Source organism: Lutra lutra, chromosome 6 (genome assembly GCF_902655055.1).
Source record: "Lutra lutra chromosome 6, mLutLut1.2, whole genome shotgun sequence".
In the NCBI taxonomy this organism is placed as follows: domain Eukaryota; kingdom Metazoa; phylum Chordata; class Mammalia; order Carnivora; family Mustelidae; genus Lutra; species Lutra lutra.
In genome coordinates this window covers 83,449,999-83,475,836 of record NC_062283.1, presented here as the reverse complement: position 1 = coordinate 83,475,836, position 25,838 = coordinate 83,449,999, and the positions used below count along the sequence as shown (strand labels likewise).

The window sequence follows — 25,838 nt, the reverse complement described above, 5'->3', positions numbered from 1 at the left end:
AATACATAAGGAAAAGATGATCAGGGATGCCTGGGTGGCTCAGTTGATTAAGCATCTGCCTTCAGCTCAGGCCATGATCCTAGGGTCCTGGATCGAGTCCTGCATTAGGCTCCTTGCTCAGCAGGGAGCTTGCTTCTCCCTCTGCCTGCCGCTCGCTCGCCTTGCTTATGCGCACTCTCTCTTTTCTTTCTTTGACAAATAAATAAATAAAATCTTTTTTAAAAAAGAAGTACAATGTAACTGAACATCATGAAAATGCAAATCAAAACCACAATGAGTTATCACTGCACACCTGTTAGGATGGCTATTATCAGAAACACAAAAGATGAGTGTTGGTAAGGGAATGGAGAAGTTGCAACCTTTTTAACTTTTATTTACGTTATGTCACCATAGAGTACATCATTAGTTTTTGATGTAGTGCTCCATTATTCATTGTTTGTGTATAATACCCAGTGCTCCATGCAAACATGCCCTCCTTAATACCTATCACTGCGCTAACCCATCCTCCAACCCCCTCCCCTCTAAAACCCTCAGTCCCTTTCCCAGCGTTCATGGTCTATCATGGTTCATGTCCCCCTCTGATTTGTCCCCTTCATTTTTCCCTTCCTTCTCCTAATGTCTTCATGCTATTTCTCATGTTCCACAAATAGGTGAAACCATGTAATAATTGACTTTCTCTGCTTAACTTATTTCACTTAGCATAATCTCCTCCAGTCCCATGCATGCTGATGCAAAAGCTGGGTATTCATCCTTTCTGATGGCTGAGTAATATATGGACCACATCTTCTTTATCCATTCCTTTGTTGAAGGGCATCTCTGATCTTTCCACACTTTGGCTATTGTGGGCATTGCTGCTATGAACAGTGGGGTGCATATGGTCCTTCTTTTCACTACATCTGTATCTTTGGGGTAAATACCCCAAAAATGCAATTGCTGGGTCATAGGGTAGCTCTATTTTTAATTTTTTGAGGAATCTCCACACTGTTTTCCGAAGTAGCTGCACCAACTTGCATTCCCACCAACAGCGTAGGAAGGTTCCCCTTTCTCCACATCCTCTCCAACATTTGCTGTTTCTTGCCTTGTCAATTTTTGCCTTTCTAACTGGTGTAAGCTGGTATCTCAATGTAGTTTTGATTTGAAATTCCCTGGTGGCTAGAGATGATGAACATTTTTTCATGTGTCTGTTAGACATTTGTATGTCTTCTTTGGAGAAGTGTCTGTTCATATCTTCTGCCCATTTTTTGACTTGTTATTTGTTTTCTGGGTGTTAAGTTCTAGAAGTTCTTTATAGAACTTGGTTATCAGCCCCTTGTCTGTAGTGCCATTTGCAAATATCTTCACCCATTCTGTGGGTTGCCTGTTTGTTTTGTTGACTGTTTCCTTTGCTGTGCAGAAGTTTTTTTTATTTTGATGAAGTCCCAAAAGTTCACTTTTGCTTTTGTTTCCTTTGCCTTTGGAGATGTGTTTTGAAAGAAGTTGCTGTGGCCAATGTCAAAGAGGCTACTGCCTATGTTCTCTAGGATTTTGATGGATTTCTGTCTCACATTGAGGTCTTTCATCCATTTAGAGTTTATCTTTGTGTATGATGTAAGCAAATGGTTAAGTTCAACCATTTGAGACTACAAAATAATATAGCCACTGTAGAAAACAGTATGAAGGTTTCTCAAATCATTAAAAATACAACTACACTATGATCCAGCAATCCTACTTCCAGATGTTTATCCAAAAGAATTGAGATCAAGATCTTGAAGAGCTATTAATACTCTCATGTTCAACATAACAGCATTCACAATAGCCAAGATGTAGAAACAATCCAAATATCCATCAACTGATAAATGCATTTTTAAAAGATTTTATTTATTTATTTGACAGAAGAGATCACAAGTAGGCAGAGAGGCAGGCAGAGAGAGAGGAGGAAGCAGGGTCCCCGCGGAGCAGAGAGCCCGATGTGGGACTCGATCCCAGAACCCTGAGATCATGACCTGAGCCGAAGGCAGAGGCTCAACCCACTGAGCCACCCAGGAGCGCCGATAAATGCATTTTAAGTGTAATATATAATAATGTATTTCAGCCTTAAAAAAGAGAAGGAAATTCTACCACGTACAACCATATAGATGAACCTTGGGGATATTAAAAAAAGATAAATATACATGATTCCACTTACATGAGACATCTAAAAGATCCAAACTCATAGAAGCAAAGAATAGAAGGGTGGTGCTAGGGTCTGTGGGGAGGAGAAAGTGGAGAGTTGCTAATCAATGGGTATAAAATTTCATTTACATGAGGTGAATAAACTCTAGAGATCTGCTATAAAACATTGGGCCTATAGATAACAATATTGCATTCTATATTTAAAAATCTATTAAGTGGCTAGGTCTCATGTTAAGTGTTTTTACCAAAATAAATTTAAAAAGGAAGAGGAGGAGGAGTCAGACAGATAATGGCATCTGGAGAATTTGTTCTGTTGTTCATGAATTTTAAACTTGGTAACTCTAATCTTCAAAACTCAGCAAATGTTGCCTGCTAAATACACCTGTTCTACTAGTCTTAGTCTATCCCCAGTTTCTCACCCAACTTTCAGGAAACCTGACTTAAGCCAAATCACCTCTCTCTTACTTGACAGTTTCCTGTTCTTGGGCCTCACTCCTTTTTTTTTCCTGCTCCCACCCACACAGACAAGACAATGACCTGCTCACTGGAGTTGAGTCTGAGTCCTTTTAACTATCACAAATTTGACTCAAGGTGCTGTGCGGTATTAGCTCATGTCAGTTTCCATGACCACTGTCACTGTCACCCAACCCAGGGAGCTTGATAGGATACTGGAGATGGGGTACTAGAAGGTTCTTAAAGTGATGCCTGTTGTCACATACCTCACCTCAAGCCTACCATTTGCAGGAGGTACTAATCCTAAGTCTTATCACATCTACTCTCAATGAGGCCTCCTGAAAGCTAATAGCCCATTTTGCCTTGGTAGGCCCAGTTAGTGATATCTACACATTGAAAGGATCAAAATCTTGTCTGCGTGACTTAAAAAATACATATTAAACCTTAAAAGGGAACACTCTCTATGGCCCAATATTTCACTGGTGTCACTTCCAACTCTGAGTGGGATGAGCAAATCAAATAATTCTACTTCAAAAGGGGTTCGGCTAAATTCTCTTTGGATACAGAATTTGATATCCAGCTCATTAATGAAAATGCAGATAAGGAAATAAAAAGTGTGGGAAATATTAATTAACTTTCTGGGCCAAAATAACTCAGCGTTTCAATGGCAAGCACCGAATTTGGAGCCGGTTCTGTCAGAATCCCAAACTCTTCATGTTTTTGCTAAGGCTATATCTCAGAGAGTGAGAGAAAAGCTGAAGCGACAAAGCACCTTGTGTTAGAGGGGGAAGCAGTCCAACATGGGATTTTATAGCTGAAATAAACAGTAGAGATCATTAGCACTAACCCTCTCATTTTGCAAGTGAGGATACTGAGACCCAGACAAGGGAATGGACTTACTCAGGCTCAAATAGTTATTTTTAATTATTTGTAGAAAAATAAAAAGAGACACCAGTAAAATTGTGATAAACTTTGAGGCTCTTGGAAGCAAAAGAGGGCCTGGCAGAAGGGGGACAAAAGAAAGAAGGGGTAGGGAAGCCTATAGACCCGGGAGCGAACCCTCTGGCCCTAACTGATACTTCTTAGCTCTGTGTCCTTAGGTACTTGGTTTCTCTTTATTAATAACCTTATAACATCATATGAGGACCAACTTTCCTGAAGAGAAGTGTAACATCCTGCTTAAGATGACAATTAAGACCAATAATCATAATAATACCTTAAAGTCATTCAGTGTGTACTACATTTATGTTCTCACAGTAGTCCCAACAGGTAGGAAGTGGCCATTTTACAACTCAAGAGAATGGGCACCAGTAGGTGAGATAAGCTTGCCCATGCTCTCACAGCTAATAAGCAGTGGAGCCAGTTTCCAGGCAGTTTAATTCTAGAATCAGACATAGATACTGGACCTTTTGCCTTCTGGAACACTGGTACATGCTGGCTCGGTTCTGCACTCAGGCTCCTTCAGGATCCTGTCCTTGCTATTCACGTTGCTAAGACCCAGGACCCAAGTCTGACAAACACCGCTTGTAAGACAGTGTATGTGAACAGATTTCCATAGGATAGAACTTACATTCAAATACAAAACAAATCACAATAAACAAAAAGGTGAACGGGTTACAAAAAAAGGAGGAGCCTACAAGTATGAAAATAGTTACTGAGTGGGAAATTCCTCATGATCTTCAGAGGAGCTGGGAGAAGCCAAATGACTGATAAGGAAGGTCAGGAAGGAAGGTACCCATCTACAAATTGGCTAACTATTGTCCTTACCCTTGTGTGCCTATGGTTGTGGAAGACTTACTCAGTTTATTAATATTAGGTATGAGGGTGTGCCATGTCTGCAAATATTCAGCTCTAAATCCATCCATGGAAAACAAAATAACTGGTGGTAGTTCAAATCTGAAAATGGAAAACAAAATATTAGTCTATTATTTTGATTGTAAAAAAAAAATAAAGACACTTTGCTGTACTACATACAATTCTCTAAATTAGAAAATGCTTAGAAAGTATGCTAAGAAAACAATCCTGGGTCAATTTTTTTCTTTCTCTTTTAAAAAACTGTTATCTCTTGGGGCACCTGTGTGGCTCAGTTGGTTAAGTGGCTGCCTTCAGCTGAGGTCGTGATCCCGAGTCCCAGGATTGAGCCCCATATGGGGATCTCTGCTCAATGGAAAAGTTTGCTTCTCCTTCTGACCCTTCTCCTTCTCACGCTCTCGCACTCTCTCTCTCTCTCAAATAAATCTTTAAAACAATTTAGAAATAAAAATTGTTATCTCCCTTAAGCATCAGTTCTTCCAGTATGTAAGGAACCTTTATTTTTATTATTTTTTTAAAGATTTTATTTATTTATTTGACAGAGAGAGATCACAAGCAGGCAGAGAGGCAGGCAGAGAGAGAGGAGGAAGCAGGTTCTCTGCTGAGCAGAGAGCCCAATGGGGGGCTCCATCCCAGGACCCTGAGATCATGACCCAAGCCGAAGGCAGCGGCTTAACCCGCTAAGCCACCCAGGCGCCCCTGTAAGGAACCTTTAATTAGCTGCTAGTAATGACAGCAGGTCAGTAATCCCTTAGCTTCATTCAGTCTTTAGCATCTATTGAACCCTAAGCAGTTACTTAAACTCTCATAACGCAGTCCTGACCCACTCACCTAATACTTTGGAATCACTATAACAGAACATTAGTATCATTGCCTTACCTCAAAATACATTTGGTATTTTACAGTGGTTAAGTATACATGGAGCTTATTAATTGCAATTTTTCAACAGAGGTCAATATCATTCAAGCAGAACATTAATAAAACATCCCCAGAGATGGGACTGTTAATCTCAGACCTTTCACGGACCTGAGTTTGCTAAAGAGTCAAGAGTTATGATTACTGAATTGAAGGCTCAAACTCAAAATCTGTTGAAGTTCTAATTCTACTAATTATTACTAATTAGTACTAATTATAATTCTACTAATTCTACTATATTTCAGATATAAGTATGATATAAAATTTAGGAACTCTACAGCTTATGAGGTTATTATTTTAAAGTGCTACCCTTTGATTCTCTATCTAATATCCCACTAGATTAATATTAACATCAAAAGCATTACAATCTTTTTTTTATATCCATATTTAAGCTAAAGTGATGGAAGGTTTAACTCTCAGGATATAGCCAGAGGTTGTCTTTTCTTCGTTTAATTTTTTTTCACTTTTAAAATTTTACTTGTATATAATTTATATACAGACACACCCACACACACATTTCACAGATGTATAGTTTGATAAATGTTTCCTAATTTCCTAACTGAACTCCACTGTGAACTTGATCACCCAAATCAAGAAACAGAATACCAGCACCCTAGAATCCTCTCCTCGGGCTCCTTTCCACTTAATAGCCTCTGCAAAACACACCCCCACCAAGGGTGAGCAGAACCTTGACCTCAAACAAATAGATTTATATTTACATGCACATGGGATAATACAGGATGTATCCTGGCGTGACTGGCTTTTTTTTACTGAACATTATGTTTGAGATTAATTCATACTGTTACATGGAGCTGTAGACCATTCATTCTCATGGCTGTCTTATATTCCAGTGAATGAATAAACCACAACTTAGTCATCCTACTGTTGCTGGACATTTGGGTAATTTCCACTTTGGAGCTATTAGGAATAGAAGCTATAAACACCAACATTTGTTTTAAATTCCAAATACACTGCATGCAACTGATAATGGGAGGCTCATATTTCACTTTAGATGTGAATTTTAAGTTTTTATACAGGGGGGATTGGGTGGTTGGGTGATGGACATTGGTGAGGGTGAGTGTTGGGTGTTACGGACCTGTCCCCCTGAAACAAATAAAACATTATATGTTAATTTAAAATTTTTTTAATTAAAAACATAAATTTTTAAACAAAAACACACTTTTCCAAGAAACTTGATTGGAATTGTCCTTAAAAATTCTGATGAATATCCAATATTATTATGGAGAAAATTCTGAATGCTAATATCAACTATTTCTTTAAAGATTTATTTATTTGAGAGAGAGATTGAAAGAGTACAAGTGAATAGGGGGAGGGGCAGAGGGAGAGAGAGAGAAAGAAATTCAAACAGACTTCCTGCTGAGCACAGAGCCTGATGCGGGGCTCACCCACTACCCATGAGATTGTGACCTAAACTGAAATCAAGAGTCTGACACTCAACTGACTGAGCTACCTAGAAGCCCTTAATACAAACTATTAATAAGAAAAATAATTTCTATGTTTTTCAAGGTGCTGAGTAAAGCTAGAAAAATATCACCCTGGCCATCTAATTCCACATTGTAAGAGAAACTGAGGAGAGTCTGGAGGACAGTTCTATATGGTTTCCCAGAATACACATTTACTGTAGAGTAATTCATTTAACAAATATTTGAGTCAGACATTATACTAGGTATAGAAAATAAAGGCATGAAGGGATTACAGCCCTAACCTAAGGGATGAAATTGAGAAGTAAACAGGAGTGGTTAAAGGTTAGATTTGATTACACAATGCTACTCAACTACATAGGGGATGTCAGATTTGACCTTTATAAGGTAAGAACAGACGCATGAACTTGGCCCTAAAGAACGAATAGAAATAATATGAAAAGAGAATGGGATCAATGTGTTAATCAGAAAAAAAATATGCTGTGCAAAAGCCCATGTGAGAGATATGGTACACACACGCAATAACATTTATGAGTCTCAAAATCACTGGATTAAGAAAAATGACACAAGGGAACATAAGGGATGATTCCATTTATATGAAATTCTAGAACAGGAATCTATGGTGACAGATATTAGTACATAAGGCATCTTTCTGGGGTGATGGAAATATTCTTTATCTTTGAAATACTCTTTATCTCTGGGTTATATGTGTTTCTGGATTTCCAAATCTTATTATACTGTAAACATAAATGTGAACCTTTCAATATATACAGATTATATCTCAAAACAAAATGGAAAATTCAGATTGTTTTAACTACAATATATAGAAAACTCATCAAGAAGTTCAAGCAGTGCAGGGGCGCCTGGGTGGGTCAGTGGGTTAAGCCTCTGTTTTGGCTCAGGTCATGATCTCAGGGTCCTGGGATCAAGTCCCGCATCAGGCTCTCTGCTCAGTGGGGAGCTTGCTTCCCTGCTCTCTCTGCCTGCCTCTCTGCGTACTTGTGATCTCTCTCTCTCTGTCAAATAAATAAATAAAGTCTTAAAAAAAGAAGTTCAAATAGTGCATTACAATTTGCATTGGAAATACTTATTTTTCATAAATTCATTAGCAAAGGGCTGTTAAAACTTTTATATTCATAAATATGCCATCAAAATAAACTTGCAGCTTAAAAACAAGGTCAGACATCTAAGAGATCAAGATGTTGACTTCTCACATGAAATCTTCTGAACTTGGCATTATGATTATGATAATGATTTTTACAGCTACTAATACTATTTTATAGAGGAAGCTTAGAGAATTGACTAAAGCAAAGACACTCAAATATCCATTTTATTCTAATTTTTTTGCTCTTCCACCCAGAAGCCACTGAACAGGGCAGCTGGATCTGGGGATTGGGAAACCAAAGTCACATGGTACAAAAACAGACACACACATTCTTTAAATAAAATAATACTATCTAAAAATGACTCCACCAATACTTTCTGTCGCCAGATATTCCATTTTTCTTTATCCCACCATCTTCTTTCCCCTCCTTGGGCCAAAAGAATGAAGTTGGTGAAGGGCAGAGAGGCAACTGGACAGGAAATCCACCCTGACTGAGAGATGACGTGGGGCGTGTTTCCAGAACTGAGAAAAGTCCAGCAGCAGCCATTATAAATATGTGGAGGAGATGTGCGGGAGGGGTGAGGGGTTTTGCCTCATGCGTTCCTCACTCATGTACATGTGATAAAGTCCTTATCCACTTTCCCTTGTGAGGCCTTCAATGGACAAACTTTCCTTTTCCTCAGTGAATATCAATTCAAAGTTCCAGGATATCAGTAGGAAAGATTCTGCATGGAGTAATTCAGATCTAAATCCTAATCCTGACCAGAGGACCTTGAGAATGTTAAAATTTAATACTTCACCTATTTTTTAAGTCATTTTTATAAGACATGAATGTAAAAATTTAATTAAAATTGCTTTTGTAAACAATGATGTGAACAAAAGTCCAAGTTTGAAGCCACCAGGAATCCTAATAGTTGGTTAGGTATATTGGCTTTTCTGGTTTTGTTTTGTTTTTTTAAAGATTTTATTTATTTATGTGTGAGAGAGAGAGAGAGAGAGAGGATGAGAGGGGAGAAAGTCAGAGAGAGAAGCAGACTCCCTGCTGAGCAGGGAGCCCAATGTGGGACTCGATCCTGAGACTCCAGGATCACGACCCGAGTTGAAGGCAGTGCTTAACCGAGTCACCCAGGTGCCCAAGTGTATTGTTTTAAAATATAAATAAAGTGGAGGAAATGTAGCTACTTCTCAGCTACATTCCATGTTAAAGGAAGATTAGAAACTCCCCATATTCTCACCCTTCTGGACACTGAGACTGTTGGGCTGTGCCACACTCTTCTTTCACCCATGAGGTTTCTCCTGAAAAACAAAATCGAAATCTTTAGACAGGTGCACCACAGAAAAGAAAAGAGAAACAAATGTGCAATGAACTTGATCTTTCCAAACTACTTCATTCTTGTTATTCCAATGACTAAATTCTTCTAGAATGTGTTAAGTGCCATTTCGCATGTTGAAAAGATCAGTGTGTCCAGAGATTTGCACAGATTGAATACCAAGAAGCTCATCTTTACTAAGAAAAACAAAGGGCATTCTTTTAGCTGGAAAGGGACAATTAGAAAAAAATGACTTTAATAAATATAGATATACCATCTAAAGAATAGAGAAAAGAAATCATGGCAGGGTTTGGGGGGACAGAAGCAGCCAATGAGAGTAACTGATTTCAATTGGGAAAAATTGAACCAAGAAATTTTTAAGATCTTAACTACAAAATTTTTACTTCAATGTTTCTGTTTATAGAACATTCCAGCTAACCAATGAAGTAGAAATGATAGAGTATAAATATTATCACTTGTATCCCTTGATAGATACAGGCAATGATCATCAATGGCTAACATCCCAGAAAAAGCAACAAGCAGACAAGATGTGTCTCTTAACAGAAGTAATACCACCATCTATGGTGTATACTTGCAAAATAAATAAACACATTTCCTTTTCTAAAAAAATATTTTATTTATTATTTATTTGACAGAGATCACAAGTAGGCAGAGAGGCAAGCAGAGAGAGAGGAAGGGAAGCAGACTCCCTGCTGAGCTGAGAGCCTGATGCAGGGCTAGATCCCAGGACCCTGGAATCATGACCTGAGCCAAAGTCAGAGGCTTTAACCCACTGAGCCACCCAGGCACCCCTAAATAGATACACTTCTATTAAATTTCAGCAATGTTATGCAATGAATCCACTGGTAGAATTTACCATATGACTCAAGGATCAGTCTTGATATAAAAAGTTAAAAGAGTTATATATTTGAGGTAGAAAGTGGGAAAATAGGGGCACCTGGGTGGCTCAGTGGGTTAAGCCTCTGCCTTCAGCTCAGGTCATGATCTCAGGGTCCTGGGATCGAGCCCCATATCGGGCTTCCTGCCCAGCGGGAGCCTGCTTTCCTCCTCTCTCTGTCTGCCTCTCTTCCTAATTGTAATCCCTCCTGCTGTCAAATAAATAAATATATTTAAAAAAAAAAAGAAAGTGGGAAAATAGAGTGGTCAGAGGCAGTGTGGTCAGTGACCTTATAGAATTAAGCAAACAAGAAAGCGCAGCGCCCTCATGAATTTAGCAGAATTTTTAATGATGCACTATTAAATGTCAAACAATAATTACTTGGAAAAGAAGTTACCATTTCAGGCATCTATTTTTCCTTTTTGATAGCTCTTTTTAGTTGCTTTCAATTATATTTTCTAATAAAAATTGACTCATTCATTAGTGTAAAATCTATTTTCTACTAAGATGTTATAGTTAATGTTTCTTCTATAACATCTTCTTCCTATTCAAGAAAAATCAGAATTCAACCTAATCTCATTCTTTTGGTCTAGAAATATTAAAAGTATAAGTTACTTACTTTTATTGGTTGTGGCATTATGAAAAAGGGGTTGTTAACTTGAAGCAATTTTGTTGCTGTGTGTTTATGTGCACTTTTTATAAATTTCATTACATGTTCCGAGGGATTGGTAATTTAAAAATATATCTATCTGCAGTATGTCACTTACAGCTGGAACCAGGAGTTGAATAATCTGTATCCTTATCTTGGCTCTGCATTAACTCTCCAAAGGTCCCTAATCAGTCATTTGATCACTCAGGACACAGTCATCAGAACAGTAACATCGGTTTAACGGACTGCTAGATGGGCCAGATAACCTCTTTCATCAACTCTGCCATCTGGTATCTCAAACCACAGATATTTCTAGCAGAGTTATTATTGGACTGGAGAAGACCTTGCTTTACCAATGAATATGGAACTTTTATCTTTTTCTTCTTTTCTATAGTATCTATGCTATGAGCTCCCTCTCTGTATAGTGAACAAGCCACATTTTTTGCCATCGTAAACATGTTGTCTCCGACTTGATTCAATTTATGCAGCCTGGGTCAGCCAGCTCTGGGGTCAATGAACACACAGAGGCGAACAGGTCAACCTCCTCTGCTTACCTTGGCAGACACTCTTGTAGTCAGCACAGCAGTCTTTCCTCTGCAGACAGTCATCCGAACAGGAGCAGAGGCTGGACTCTAATCTGGTCTCCCCACAACGGAATCTATTGCATGTCCATATTCGAGCTGGAAAAGCACACAATTCAGTTCCCAGCATTTAACTTAAATACTTCAGTATCTAATAGCAAACATAAATTCCATGCATCTATCTCTGGATAGTTGTAAAGTCAAATTCTTGGCTTCTCTGCATTAATAAATGAAAATAGGTAATACAAACAAGGGGGCAATGCATCCCTTGTCTTCATTTGGCATGAGCAGCAGAGAGAAAGGTGGTTTTATAAGCTACAGCCCTGGTCTGCCTGGCAGGTACATCTCTGAATTTGGAGAGACTCTGAACACTGGCTCTATTCCCATCCAAAAGTAGGAGCTCCCAGTGGAGATGACCCACTAGTGATGGGTGCCACCCAAGAGCAGTTTTGTTTAAGGACAGGCAGCAAGGAAGAGGCAGTGCAACAGAAGTAACAGGAAGAGGGTGAGGTCTTAAGAAAGTAGGCAGGTCAGGGCACCTTCCAGCTGAGGGTGACAGAGGGCAAGATGAGTCTCCACCAGGCCTCTGCAGCTCTCCCAGGCTACGACGTCCTCAGTATGAGATCAGTGTAAATAAACATCAGTGCTAAAAACAGCAAGAGGCTGTCCCATGGCTGTTTCCTAGCACTGTCTGCTAGGAATCAGTGTCTAAAATCAACATCAGCCCTGTGCTTAGACAAATGCATCGGACAGATGACTGCTGTGTGCTTTTGTCTTGCATAGAGTTCTTCATTGTCCATTATTTATCATTTACTTAGGAAGGATTTGGGGAGATTAAGTAAAGGGAATAGAGATCTTATCTATACTAAGTTATCCCTTCCCCCTTGCCCTTTTCAGAAAATATAATGTAAGAAGCTCTACTATTCTAATCTTTACTCTATGAACCACTAGCCAACCCCCTACATACATGCCTTCACTGATTTCTTAAAAAATTAAACATTGAGAACTTTCTCTTCTACCCAGAGAACAGCGTTTCTCAAGTTGTGTTCTGTGGAGTGCTGGCATCAGAATCACCAAGGATCACCAGCTTTCCAAGTAAGCCTTACGCACCCTGAAACCTGAGAACCACTGCCCATGAAACTGATTAAGATGCTTAACTTGAGCCATAGTGAAACTGCATCGAGATGTGTACTTCCGGCAACACATATGGCATTTCGTTTACTGGAGACCATTAGTCCTCGACCTCAGTCAAATCAAGTGTGAACTCTGTTTAGCACTGCAGAAGGGGAAACGATAATCCTGTACACAAGCTGTTATGGGCTGAATACTGTCCTCTCAAAACGCTGGAGTGCTAGCCCACACTGCCACGGATGTGACTTTCCCTAGGAAAAGATCTTTGTTGGGGTGCCTGAGTGGTTCAGTGGGTTAAGCGTCTGCCTTTGGCTCAGGTCATGATCTCAGGGTCCTGGGATCAAGCCCCATATCGGGCTGCTTGCTCAGCATGCAACCTGCTTCTCCCTTTTCCTCTGCTGCTCTCCCTGCTTGTGCTCTCTCTGCGTGTCAAATAAATAAATAAAATTTTTTTAAAGAGCTTTTTTTTAAAAGAGCTCAAATATTTGTAATAAAATATATAATCATTGGTATAATTTATTTCATTGTGTGTGACTTCTGTCTCAAAGTGGATAGCTGGAGAGATGGAGGCAGGGACTCTTCTCCCATGTTGTAAGGAGTACTCATCTCAGAGTCTTATTGACAGGAATAATGTTTTTGACATTGTAGTAGAAGCCAAAATAAACCATGTTGAAAACTCCGTGACGTCCCAAAGTTGCTGTAAATCCTTTGTTGAGGCCCTGGAATCCCAAGCCTTCCTTCTTAATGATGTGTCTTGCATAACTCAAGTTCAAATGAGGTCATTACAGTGGTCCCTAACCAGTGCAACTGGTATTCTTATAAAAAGGGGAAATTTGGACATGCGCACACACACACACACACACACACACAGGGGAGACTGTGAAGACACAACAGAACTCGGTGAAGACAAAGGCAGAGTTTGGGGTTATGCTGCCAAAAGTCAATGACCGCCAATGACTTATAAGCCACCAGAAGTTAAGAGAAGGGCAAGGAATGGATCTCCCTCATAGCCCTTAGGAAGAACCAACCCTGATGCAACTTGCATCTTGGATTTCTAGCCTCTAGAACTGAGAAAAAGAATTTCTGTTGTTTAAGCCCCCCAGATTCTGTGTTATGGTAACCCTAGTAAACCAATACACAAGATGTGTGGGGAGCACTTAGACATGCGTTAATGACAGCACAACCAACATGCTAGAGTGAACTTATCCTCAGAATCCATACTTGATTCCACACAGGTGTCTTCAAAATCCCAGCAGCAGTCGCCTCTGTGTTTGCATTCTGTATCACACCGGCAGTTCTCCAGTCCTCTAAATGAAGAATCGAAGCATTTCTTCCTGCAACTGCCTGTAGGAGCTGAGGAAATAAGGAAAACAGTGCTTAGAAGTGATCTGAGGGGCACCTGGGTGGCTCAGTCAGTTGACCACCCAACTCTTGATTGTGGCTTAGGTCATGATCTCAGGGTTGTAAGATCGAACTCATGTCAGGGTCTATGCTCAGAAGGGAGTCTGCTTGAGATTCTCTCCCTCACCCTCTACCCCTCCTTCCATGCTCTCTCTCTATCAAATAAATAAAATCTTAAAAGAAAAAAAAACAAGTTATCTGATGTCTCAGAGCTAGATGGTAGAAGCACACAGAAGATATACCTAGTGCAAACTAGGTCAGACAAATAGACATTTTTTAATTGTGATGTATGATTTATCAGTGCAAAGTGATAAATAGTAGGTGATTTTTCCCCAGGACTCTAGAGAGTACCCAGACTCAGAACACCAGGCACCATTAGGTAAAGGTAGGAGAGACAGGCAGAGGCTTAATAAAGTGAAACTGATTTAAAGTATGGAGATGGAGCAGCAATGATCCACCCCACCTCTCACTTGATAGAAGGCTTATAATCTAGAAGAATTTAGGAAAAGTAGCTTTCATCACAGAGGCAGACATAGAGAACAGCTAGGATGAGAAAAGATGAACACGCCATACTCACAAATGTGAACAAATGGTTATCAGACATTTGAAGATAGTGAAACACAATCCAACATAAAAACAAAGACCAAAACAAAAAAGAAAACTTGACTGAAAAAGAAACAATTTAAGGAACAGAAGAGTTAAACACACACACACACACACACGCGCACGCACACACGCACGCGCGCGCGCGCGCGCGCAGCTAATAGTAAGATCTTCAGAAAAGACAATATTGTATCCATGAAATGAGAAAGCTATAATTTCAAAAAGAGAAATAATGTTCAGGGTACTCTTCGAAATAGAAACATGAAAGCAGTAACGAAAAATTCAACAGAAGGGTGTGGTAGGCAGAATGATGGTTTCAGAGAAGATTTCACACCCTAATCCCCAAGACTGAATATGCTACATTGTTTCACATGGCAAAGAGTTTTTGCAGATACAATCAAGGCTGCTACACAGCTGACCTTTAAAAGGAAGGTAGTACCAAAAAGTGAAAACAGAAAAAATAACATATTATAAAATTTCCCAGAACTGAAAAGTATAAATTATTACATCAACATTTCCCAGGCCAAAACTCACACAACAGGGTCAGAACAATAGGTATAAAGAGATCTTGAAAGTTCCCGGAGAGAGATCATGAGCAATCTATCAAAGATCACAAGTCAGGGGCGCCTGGGTGGCTCAGTGGGTTAAGCTGCTGCCTTCGGCTCAGGTCATGATCCCAGGTCCTGGGTTCGAGCCCCGCATCGGGCTTTCTGCTCAGCAGGGAGCCTGCTTCCTCCTCTCTCTCTGCCTGCCTCTCTGCTTACTTGTGATTTCTCTCTGTCAAATAAATAAATAAAATCTTTAAAAAAAAAAAAGATCACAAGTCAGAATTGCATCACATTTCTTGAAAGCAACAGTGAAAACCAGAAGATGGGAAAGCAATGTCTTCATATTTCTAGAGGAAATTTATGTTCATCTCAGAATTCAGTGTCTAGCCAAACTATCAAGTATTAGGTTAGGATGGTGAAAATGTTTTTAGATAGATAAGAACTCAAGTTGTATCTTTTATCAAAGATATAGTATCCTATTTTAAGAAGCTATTATAAGATGTTCTTTAGCAAAATGAGGAAGTAAAACAAAGAGATCCAAAAAATAATGAGATCCAACACAATGGAGGGTCTAAGGAAACAGCAAACAAACCAAGAGAGCAACCAACACAGACTGGAGCAGCAGGGCAGAGAAATAAAAGTTAAAGTAAAAGATATCACACTATAACTAAGTTCACATTGCCAAAAATGAGAGAGCCAGATAATGCCAAGTGTTGCTGGAGATCCATGGTAAAGACAGAGAATAAGCAGCCATTCCAGAAAGTACACTGGGGCTACTCACCCAAGTTATAATACAGACCCTAAGACCTAGGAGTCTATTCCTGGGTAGATGATGGATGATGAAGCAATCTCACACAGGTCCGTAAGGGAACCTGCAGGATGGATGTGATGTAAAGGAACTAAAATCAACCTGGATACCCAGCACTGGTTGGAGGGGGGGCAGGCTGCGCATAGGTCAAATAGTATATTGCTATACATGCTAAAAAATACTATGTAGTTGGGATGCCTGGGTGGCTCAGCTGGTTAAGCGTCAGCCTTTGACTCGAGCCACAATCCCAGAGTGTGGGATTGAGTCCCACATCAGCGTCCTTGCTTGGCAGGAAGCCTGCTTCTCCCTCTGCCTGCTGCTCCCCGACTTGTGCTCTCTCTCTGACAAATAAATAAATAAAATCTTTTTTTTTTAAAGCTCTACTCTAGTAAGTAGATAGATGCCAAAGAATAGAAGAATGCATAACAATTTAGATGGATCTTAAGAAACATTCAATGAAGAGGTAACCAAAAAAAGTTTATATACCACTTGTACATAAGGCCTTTACATTTTTATATTCACAGTCCTACTTTGAAACATTTTCTGCACATGGCTTCCGGGACACAACAATCACCTGGCTTTCCTCCCACATCCCTGACCAATTCTTCTTAGAATTCATCCATGCCACACCCCCAACCACATCCTCCCTATTTTTAAGGTTAGTGTGTTCCAGTCATGTTGCTTTAATTCCACATATGATGCTGATAACTGCCACACTGCATGTCCATATAGGATCTCCATTCAAAGTCAACCTCATATATCCAACTACCTTCTGGCTTTCACTTGGACACCTAGTAGATATTTCAAACTTAAAACATGTCCAAAACAGAGTTCCTGATTATTCTCCCCAAATCAGCTTCTTCTGTAGTGTTCCCCATCTCAATTTTGGGAATTCTGTATTTCCAGATGTTCATACCAAAAATCTTGAAGTCATTCTCAACTTCTCTCTTTCTCCATATCCGTTCTGTGGATAATATCTGTCTACCACATCCAAAGATATCCAGGATCCAAATACTTCTCACAGTTACAATGTTACCACCCTAGTTCAAGACATAGAGCTTGTGTGGATTATTGCAATAATTCCCTAACTGGTGTCTCCACATCTGATTTCACTCTGCCATTTACTCCTAACACAGCAGCCTAAGTGCGTGCGTGAAAAAGCAAACCAACGGGGCGCCTGGGTGGCTCAGTGGGTTGAGCCGCTGCCTTCGGCTCGGGTAATGATCTCAGGGTCCTGGGATCGAGTCCCACATCGGGCTCTCTGCTAAGCAAGAAGCTTGCTTCCCTCTCTCTCTCTCTCTCTCTCTCTGCCTTCCTCTCCGTCTACTTGTGATCTCTCTCTGTCAAAATAAATAAATAAAATCTTTAAAAAAAAAAAAAAGAAAAGAAAAAGCAAACCACCGCATGTCACTTCTCTGTTCAAAACTCCAATCACTTCCCATCACTCTCAGAATGAAAGCCTACAGCCAGAATGGACCTGACAACCTCACTGGCTTGGCTTCTCTTCCGTCCTTTGGTTGATCTCATTTTATGACTACCCTCCTTCTTGTCCTCTTAGTTCCAACTCACCAACCTTGTTATTCTTTAAATGAACTTGCCAGGCAAGATCCTGCCTTAGGCCTTTGCCCTTGTTCTTTCCTCCTGCCTGGAATGTTCTTCCCCCAAATATCTCTATTTCTCCCTCACTTTAGCTCTTTACAAAAGTCATTTCACATACATCCCCCATCCCACCCTAACTCCGTATTTTATAATCTTTTCAGTTTTACTTATCCCTTAGCACTCTCCTTATCATATTATACATATTTTGGCTTATTTATATTTTTAGTGTCTGTCTTCCTGCTGGACTGTAAACTCTCAGATGGATGTGTCCATTTTCTTCACCACTGCATTCCCAGTAATTAAATTGTACCTAGCATACAGTCAAGTGCCCAATTGTTGAAGAATAAGTAAAAAGGATGTGGACATAAATGGATAAATTTGTAACAACACATAAAAACTCAAACCAGAAAAATAGCTTAAAAACTCACACCAGAAAAAACATACTATGCTTACAAAAAGTGGGTTAATTGGAGTGGAGAATGGTGAAAATGGTCCGGGTTGGGGATTAGGAATCAGTCATGGAAGAATGAGGGGATGACTATTTCAAGGAAGCTGGCAAAGGAGGGGCTGGAGTTAAGTCCCAAGGCCCTGGGTGGGAAGGGGTGATGCCACATGAGGGCTGGTAACCTGAGATAAAAGGACAAGAATAGGGAGCAGTGACACTGGGAAGCCAGCCAGTAGGTGTACTAAAGTAAGGAAGGGAGAGAAAGAGCCAAAATAATCAGAGATTTTGTTCAGAGATTGCTACATTCCTCTTCCAATTAATTTACATGATTTGGGGGTAAGACAACCAAGAAGTGATGCATTCCTGTGCACACGAACATCGGAATAATATAGCAAAGTGGCCCACCTACCTGTGTCAGGTCTAGGACTGGCACCGTAGTTCAGAAACCCAACAGCCAAGCAACCCCAAAAAAGACAGTAATTTTCCAGGTAAGGCCCACCTTTCCAGTTCCACCGTGTTCCCATGTTATGCCACGGGTACTGAGTGTTAATTCTTAAGTGAAAACATACCTGGAAAAGTGGCTATTAATCTCACCAAGAGTCTCCCTAAACAAAGAAGCAATAAGACCTTCCCCAAGAAAGTCAAACCAGAACTTAATCAACCAAATTAAAAAGGAGAGTAAATTACCTAACATTTGACCTCATACCTCCCCTTTGTAAAAGTACCAAAATGATACATAACAGGATTTAGAAAATACTTTTCATAGAGCCGCTTATAAATGGTTTATGTACTGTTCATACTGATCAGATATGGCAAAAGAGATATGACCTCTATCTCCTATTTTTTTCTTTGCCTTTTTTTTTTAAGATTTTATTTATTTATTTGACAGACAGAAATCACAAGTAGGCAGAGAGGCAGGCAGAGAGAGAGGGGGGAAGCAGGCTCCCTGCTGAGCAGAGAGCCCAACACGGGGCTCGATCCTGAAACCATGACCTGAGCTGAAGGCAGAGGCTTTAACCCACTGAGCCATCCAGGTGCCCCTCTTTGCTTTTTTTTTTTTTTTTTTTTTAGATTCGTTTTTATGACAGAAGGAGGGTGGAAGGGCTAGCACAGAGGGAGAGGGAGAAGCAGACTTCCCGCTGAGCAGAGAGCCCATTGCCCCGCTGGATCCTAGGATCCTGAGATCAAGATGTGAGCCAGAGACAGAGGCTTAACCCACTGAGCCACCCAGGCATCTCTTTCTCTGCTTCTTGTGAGGAAAAATAAATAAGTGTGAAGTTTTTACTCTGTACTACATTTAAGACTGTGGCATTGCCTAACTAAGAAATAGTGAGATTTCAGGGAGCGTGCAGTACTAACAGGGCAGGAGGTCATGGGAGGGAAGCAACCAAAACCTTTGAGACCAAGTTTATCAGCGGATAAGAATGAGTAGAGTAGGGGCTGGGACGGGAGTCTTTGACCCAGTTATCAGAGTCCTCTACAAAGGTGAGGACAAATAAGAGGAACAGACAGGAATGATAGGAATCTCAAAGGAGCAGGGGTGAGGGCAAAAGGGTAAAGTCCAGAAATGAGAGGGGATAACGCTCACCACGTTGTGGGCTCCTAGTAAGGGCAACGTGGGAAAAGGAGAGGCCTAGGAAGAGAATGCTCCCCTGAGAAGAGCAGAGCTCCAGAAAGGGGCACTTTCGGTTTCAAGGGGTAAAGGAGAGGAGAAAGGAGATATAAGGAACTGTGTTGAGAAAACACCAAGAGTATACCTTGCTCTTCTTGTTGCCTGAGTCCAAGCCCCAGCCCCAATCCTAGTGACACAATCACCAACAAAGCAAGAAGAACCTATTATGAAAAAAAGGAAACGTAACCTTTACAATTGAAAAAAAAATGTAAAAAGGTACAAAGATACCCTCCTCCCTCTCTCAGTCAATATTAAGGACACAGAGCACACCAGCTCCAACAATGATAGGGGCATGTACTTTTTTTTTTTCCAAAGATTTTTTTTTTTTTTAGATTTTATTTATTTATTTGACAGAGATCACAAGTAGGCAGAGAGGCAGGCAGAGAGAGAGAGAGAGGGAGGGAGGAAGGGAAGCAGGCTCCCTGCTGAGCAGAGAACCCGAAGCGGAAGCGGGGCTCAATTCCAGGACCCTGGGATTATGACCTGAGCTGAAGGCAGGGGCTTTAACCCACTGAGCCACCTAGGCACCGCACTTTTTTTCTTTTTAATGTCTGAAAATAAGAAAGCTTTGGGAAGAATTTTAAAATGCTATTATTACAGAACTTCAAATTCAAATACATTGGTTAGCTTAACCAATGGTTAGCTAACAGTCCTGGTTAGCTTAACCCCAAATAGAGTTAAAATATGAATGAAACCATGGGAGCTATTTACCTTTGCCCATTTCTCATTCTTAACTAGATAGCGATTTGGAGATCATTTATCTAAAAGCATTCCCCAACTGTGAAATTTTAACTACCTCACTCCTCAGGAGCAGAGGTTCCCACCTCCCCCGTCCCTGCCCAGCTCTGTCCTACCTAGGTACGAAAATAACTAACGCATGTAAAAATGTAGTTTCAAATAATTAATTGACAAATGATCTGTTATGATCTATAGCTCAGACCAATGAGGTGAAAGTTCTGTGAGGAAAGACTGTGTGTGTCATTTATTATCTCTACTGTTGACCAGGCTCTTCAGTGTAGTGCAATTTATGCGATACCTGGAATTAAACTGTCATATAGTTAAGGAGAATTCTCCCCACTGACCTTTTTCCCCACTCAGTAAGTCCAATGATAAGTACGCTGGATAACAGAACTTGCATAACATACAGCCATAAACTATGAATGCAACAGACCCATCAATTACTTAGGAAGGTATCTTAAAACACCAATAACCTTCATTCTGACTTAAAAAAAAAACTCACAACATCAAAATTGCTTAGATAGTAAAGATCTACATAAACATTGTGTTTGTTTTCATTTTGAAAATCAACTGGGTTAACCTAATCAACCTAGGTTAACTTTTACCATAGAAATGGATTCAACAATTGAGAAAATACTTTAAAATGCTGTAAAAACGATTTTTTAATGAAATCTGAAAGTGAACCCAAGTTTCAGTGACCTTCCAGCAGGTATGGATTCAGTGGAGAGAATGGAGGGGGAAAAGTGAACATAAACGGTTACTAAGTAGCATGACTAGTACTTAGCCCCTCGTTATGATGCTCAAAAACCACAGGTGACCAAGACTGGGAACACAAAGTAGCAAAACAGGGAAATAGTCCTACCATAAACCTCATGCATAGATTTACCATAGTCCTGTGGTAAACCATATATATTTTCATATTGGTATTATTTTGGCTTTATATCCTATCTTTGGTCCTTTTGCCATTCAAATTTGATGGGAAAATAAACAGCATCTAGCTGTCCATAGGATCCTTTCAAACTTCCTCCTGTTAAATCTTCGTGTCTGTTTCATGATTGTACTTTTTCCATACATTTTTTACTTCTTCCCTGCATTATTCTGTAAGTTCCTCAAGAAAAAGGTTCATTTTTAATCTCATATAATCATTACCTTTAAATATGTAGTAATTCTTAATAGGCTTCTCTTTTTTTTCTTTAAGGATTTTATTTGTCGGTGGGGGGATGGCACGTGCAACAGAGGGAAAAGCAGGCTCCCACATTGGGAGCCCAATGTGGGACTCGATCCCAGCACCCCAGGATCATGAAGCTGAAGGTAGACACTTAACTAGCTGAGCTACCCAGGCATCCCCGGAATAAGCTTCTTGATATTGAGGTGCATATGTATCTTAAACTATCGACAAGGTAGAGAGGGGAGAAGCTCTGGGCTCCAAAAACCACTGAGAATCCACTATTTGGCTTTAGATGGCTGAACAAAGACTGTTAAAAACACATTAGATACTGGTAAAGTTTTTTAAATGAAGCTTGTGTTAAAATTTGGAAACAGGGTACTTTCTTTTTTTTAAGATTTTATTTATTTATTTGACAGACAGATCACAAGTAGGCAGAGACGCAGGCAGAAAGAGAGAGAGAAAGAGAGAGGAGGAAGCAGGCTCCCTGCAAAGCAGAGAGCCCAACAGGATCCTGAGATCATGACCCGAGCTGAAGGCAGAGGCTTTAACCCACTGAGCCACCCAGGTGCCCAACAGGGTACTTTTGAAACTATGATTTTATTTATTTATAAAGATTTTATTTATCTATTTGAGAAAGAGACAGTGAGAGCAAGCATGAGAAAGGAGAAGATCAGAGGAGAAGCAGACTACCTGTGGAGCTGGGAGCCCGATGGCGGACTCGATCCCCAGACTCCAGGATCATGACCTGAGCCAAAGGCAGTCGCTTAACCAACTGAGCCACCCAGGTACCCTGAAACTATGATTTTAAAATGTTGAGCTTCTATTATAGATAGTAGTAAACCATTAGAAGGATACAAGGAAGGAAAATGAATGATGTCAAAATTTTGCTTCCACGGAGTTTATAATTTCTTAAATTTGTAAGATGGCATAAATATAATAAATGGCATAGAAGTGAACACTCCAAAGTTCCCAGAAGGATAATGAATAAATAGAATTTATCTTGACAGTTTACTTCGTTATAGTTACTGGGCTCAATGCTTACATACACAGTTTCATTTGCTTCTAGAAACAATGCTTGAGGGACAGAATGGTGGTGACATTAACTAACATAAGGAACTAAGGAGAAAACTGCAACCTGATAAGTGTGAGAAATTAATCAGTTGGTTTTTGCCTTGTGATACTGGACAATAAGTCAGCAAGAAAGGGTTTGAAATTGTGTGACTCAAACTCAGTGAGAAGTCAGACCTCCTGGCTTGCTTGAAATTCTTGGTTAAGAATGTCACTTTTTAGGGGCGCCTGGGTGGCTCAGTGGGTTAGGCCGCTGCCTTCGGCTCGGGTCATGGTCTCAGGGTCCTGGGATCGAGTCCCACATCGGGCTCTCTGCTCAGCAAGAAGCCTGCTTCCCTCTCTCTCTCTCTCTGCCTGTCTCTCTTCCTGCTCATGATCTCTGTCTGTCAAATAAGTAAATAAAATCTTTGAAAGAAAATCTTTAAAAAAAAGAATGTCACTTTTTAAAAAATCATGAAAAGATGAGGGGCATCTGTGTGGTTCAGTGGGTTAAAGCCTCTGCCTTTGGCTCAGGTCATGATTCCAGGGTCCTGGGATAGAGTCCCACATTGGGCTCTCTGCTCAGCAGGGAGCCTGCTTCCCCTTCTCTCTCTCTCTGCCTGTCTCTCTTCCTGCTCATGATCTCTGTCTGTCAAATAAGTAAATAAAATCTTTAAAAAAAGAAATCATGAGAAGATGAAATCGCCTACAGAGAAGATCTTTAGACAGGGTTCAGTGGAAAGAGAAGAGAAATCAGCCAAGAATGCAGATAACGAGAAATGTCATGAAAGTAGAGCCTATCAATGCCATTAGGAAAGCAAGAGGAGAGAATAATTTGAGATGAGGAGATGAGAAAATTATAATAATAATCACCATCATCATCATCATCATCATATGCTATAGTATTATTGTTATGGAGACGCAGCAGGACACCGACAGAGGAAGGACTGACTATCAGGACAGTAATAACAAGCAGAACAGAGAATGGTTGGGTGATAAGAAAACCAAGGCAGTGGGTGGACTACTCAGAGTAACTCTCTACTCTTAAAGATATTCATGCAGTATAAAAGGGTGACTTGGGGGGCTGATGATAATCATACTAAAATCAATGCTGCAAAGTGTTTCAACACAGATCCCCACTTTTTAGATTGATCAAATATTAATTTGTTGTTACTCATATTTCTTAAGCAAAACATGATTAAAAGTATTAACTGGCATCACAGTTGTCCGAAGGGATAAAGCTACGTATAATCACTTAAAAACTTTACACTTAAATAGCAACACAGATATAAATGGGGATTTATACACTTAACATTGTCATAAAGCTACAAAGACTAGGTGGCTCCGGGGGTTAAGCCTCTGCCTTTGGTTTAAGTCATGATCTCAGGGTCCTGGGATCTAGCCCCACCTCAGGCTCCCCAGGGAGACTGCTCCCCACTCTCTCTCTCTCTGCCTGCGCTTCTGCCTACTTATGACCTTCTTTCTCTCTGTCAAAAAAAAAAAAAAAAAAAGGCTACAAAGACTATCATTAAAAATTATACTTACAATACAAATTATTTTATATTTCTTAACACTGCTCCTCTCAACAGGCTGTTCCGTTGGTAAAGCCAGCATAGACTCCATTAGCCGTAGAAACCTGTTTTACTAGAAGACAGCTGTACTCCTTCCTCTCTCTAGTCCAGCAAAGAGAAACTGAATGAGTTACATGGCTGTGACTAACTTTTAAGTGTTTGGGAAGATTATAGCTCTTCAGTGATTGGACGATCAAAAGAGAGGGAAATATTCAAATAATATTAGCATCAAGAGATGAAAGTCCTTTTCTGGGACACTGTAGACAAACATTAAATACTAATAAAAACACAGGTAACAAGAATAATACTATAGTCAAATTTTAATATGATCTGATTATTTGTTTTCTTCTAAAATAACCCAAAACAAAAAGCCTCTTTAGGGAAATTCCAGAAGGTTTCTATATTTGTATAAACTTCACAGCACAGCTAAAAACCAACATATTAAAAAAATGCTTTAGGGATGCCTGGATGGCTCAGTCGGTTAAGCGTCTGCCCTCAGCTCAGGTCATGATTCCAGGGTCCTGGGATGGAGCCCCTGCATGGGGCTCCCTGATCAGTGGGGGATCTGCTTCTCCTTCTCCCTCTGTCCTCCCCCACAGCTTGTACTCCCTCTTGCTCTGCTTACTCTCTCTCTCAAGTAAGTAAATAAAATCTTAAAAAAAAAAAAAGAACACATTATTTGGATGCCTTTGGCACATAGTTCTCTGCACTCGATAAACTTAGAAACATCCAGAATACTCTTTTAATTTTCATTTTTATTTTTGAAATTCTGAGGCCCAGGCCCCACTTCAACTGCATTAGAATCTTCTGGATTTGGGGCTAAATTACCCCAAAGATGCTTAACCAAGCCATTTTATATGTAGCCAAGTTCAGTGGAGATACTTCACTTTGAGCAGTGCACGCACTTTTGAATTCTCTTCTGCAAACATTTACTCTGGATTCTATTTAAACTTGCCAATTTTGCAGATAAAACTAGAGGACCTCTAGAGCTTGAGTAGTTGCCCAAGGTCACCTTGGGTAGCGCTATCTCAGAAGTGAGACTCCACCTGGTATTGAAACTCCTGCTTCAGGGGATGCTATTGTTATCATTGCTGTAGTGGCAAACTGAGAGTGAGAAAGAAAAATCAAGTGTACATCACAATTGGCATCAAAATTAGGAGATTCCTAGTAATTAGGGCCATTATTTAGTCATCTGACATACAACTTCAATTCTTCTATCTGCATTTATGACAACCTACTCAACCCGCCTTGACTCCCATCAACAGTTCTGCTTTTACTATCCTTTCTATGATGGTAGTTTTGTGCAACAATTTGGCTAAGCTATCATTTCCAGCTATTGAATCAAAATCAAATCTAGGGTGTTGTCACAATGGTATTTTGTAAATGTGGAAACATCTACAATCAATTGACTTTTAAATAAAGGGGAATACCCTCAATAATGTTGGTGGGTTTCACCCAAACAGTTTAAGGCTAAAACAAGAAATTTTGCCTCAAGACTCTATACCATTAGTCCTCCTTTCCAGCCTATCAGCTCGCACTGCCCTTTGGATTTCAGACTTGCCAGCGCCAACAATCAAGGGAGTCAATTCCTTTTTTTCTCTCTCCCTCACTCCATCTTCACCTTGTTCTGTTTCTTTGGAGGACCTTGACTGATATATCTTTTGAACATCTCAGATTTTTCCTTCTTTTTAAGACTTTGCTCTATTTTAACCTCTCCTATTTGGACCTCCAGAATCTGTTATCTTGGCTTCTGTCTTCTTGATTTTTTTTTTTTTTTTAAGATTTTATTTA

The 25,838-nt window shown here is 40.0% G+C and overlaps 1 protein-coding gene across 1 annotated transcript in view; it reads right to left on the bottom strand.

Moving 5' to 3' along the window:
* ENPP3 (ectonucleotide pyrophosphatase/phosphodiesterase 3) overlaps nt 1-24,165 on the bottom strand; it is a 76,327-nt gene extending 52,162 nt beyond the window's left edge. The window contains exons 1-6 of the mRNA XM_047734475.1: nt 24,022-24,165; nt 19,609-19,684; nt 13,669-13,800; nt 11,290-11,415; nt 9,114-9,174; nt 4,403-4,500 (exon numbers count right to left, since the gene is read on the bottom strand). Coding sequence (XP_047590431.1) covers nt 4,403-4,500; nt 9,114-9,174; nt 11,290-11,415; nt 13,669-13,800; nt 19,609-19,684; nt 24,022-24,099 — 571 coding nt within the window. The 5' untranslated portion in view covers nt 24,100-24,165. The remainder of the gene's footprint in view (nt 1-4,402; nt 4,501-9,113; nt 9,175-11,289; nt 11,416-13,668; nt 13,801-19,608; nt 19,685-24,021) is intronic.
* Nucleotides 24,166-25,838: the final 1,673 nt, after the last annotated feature.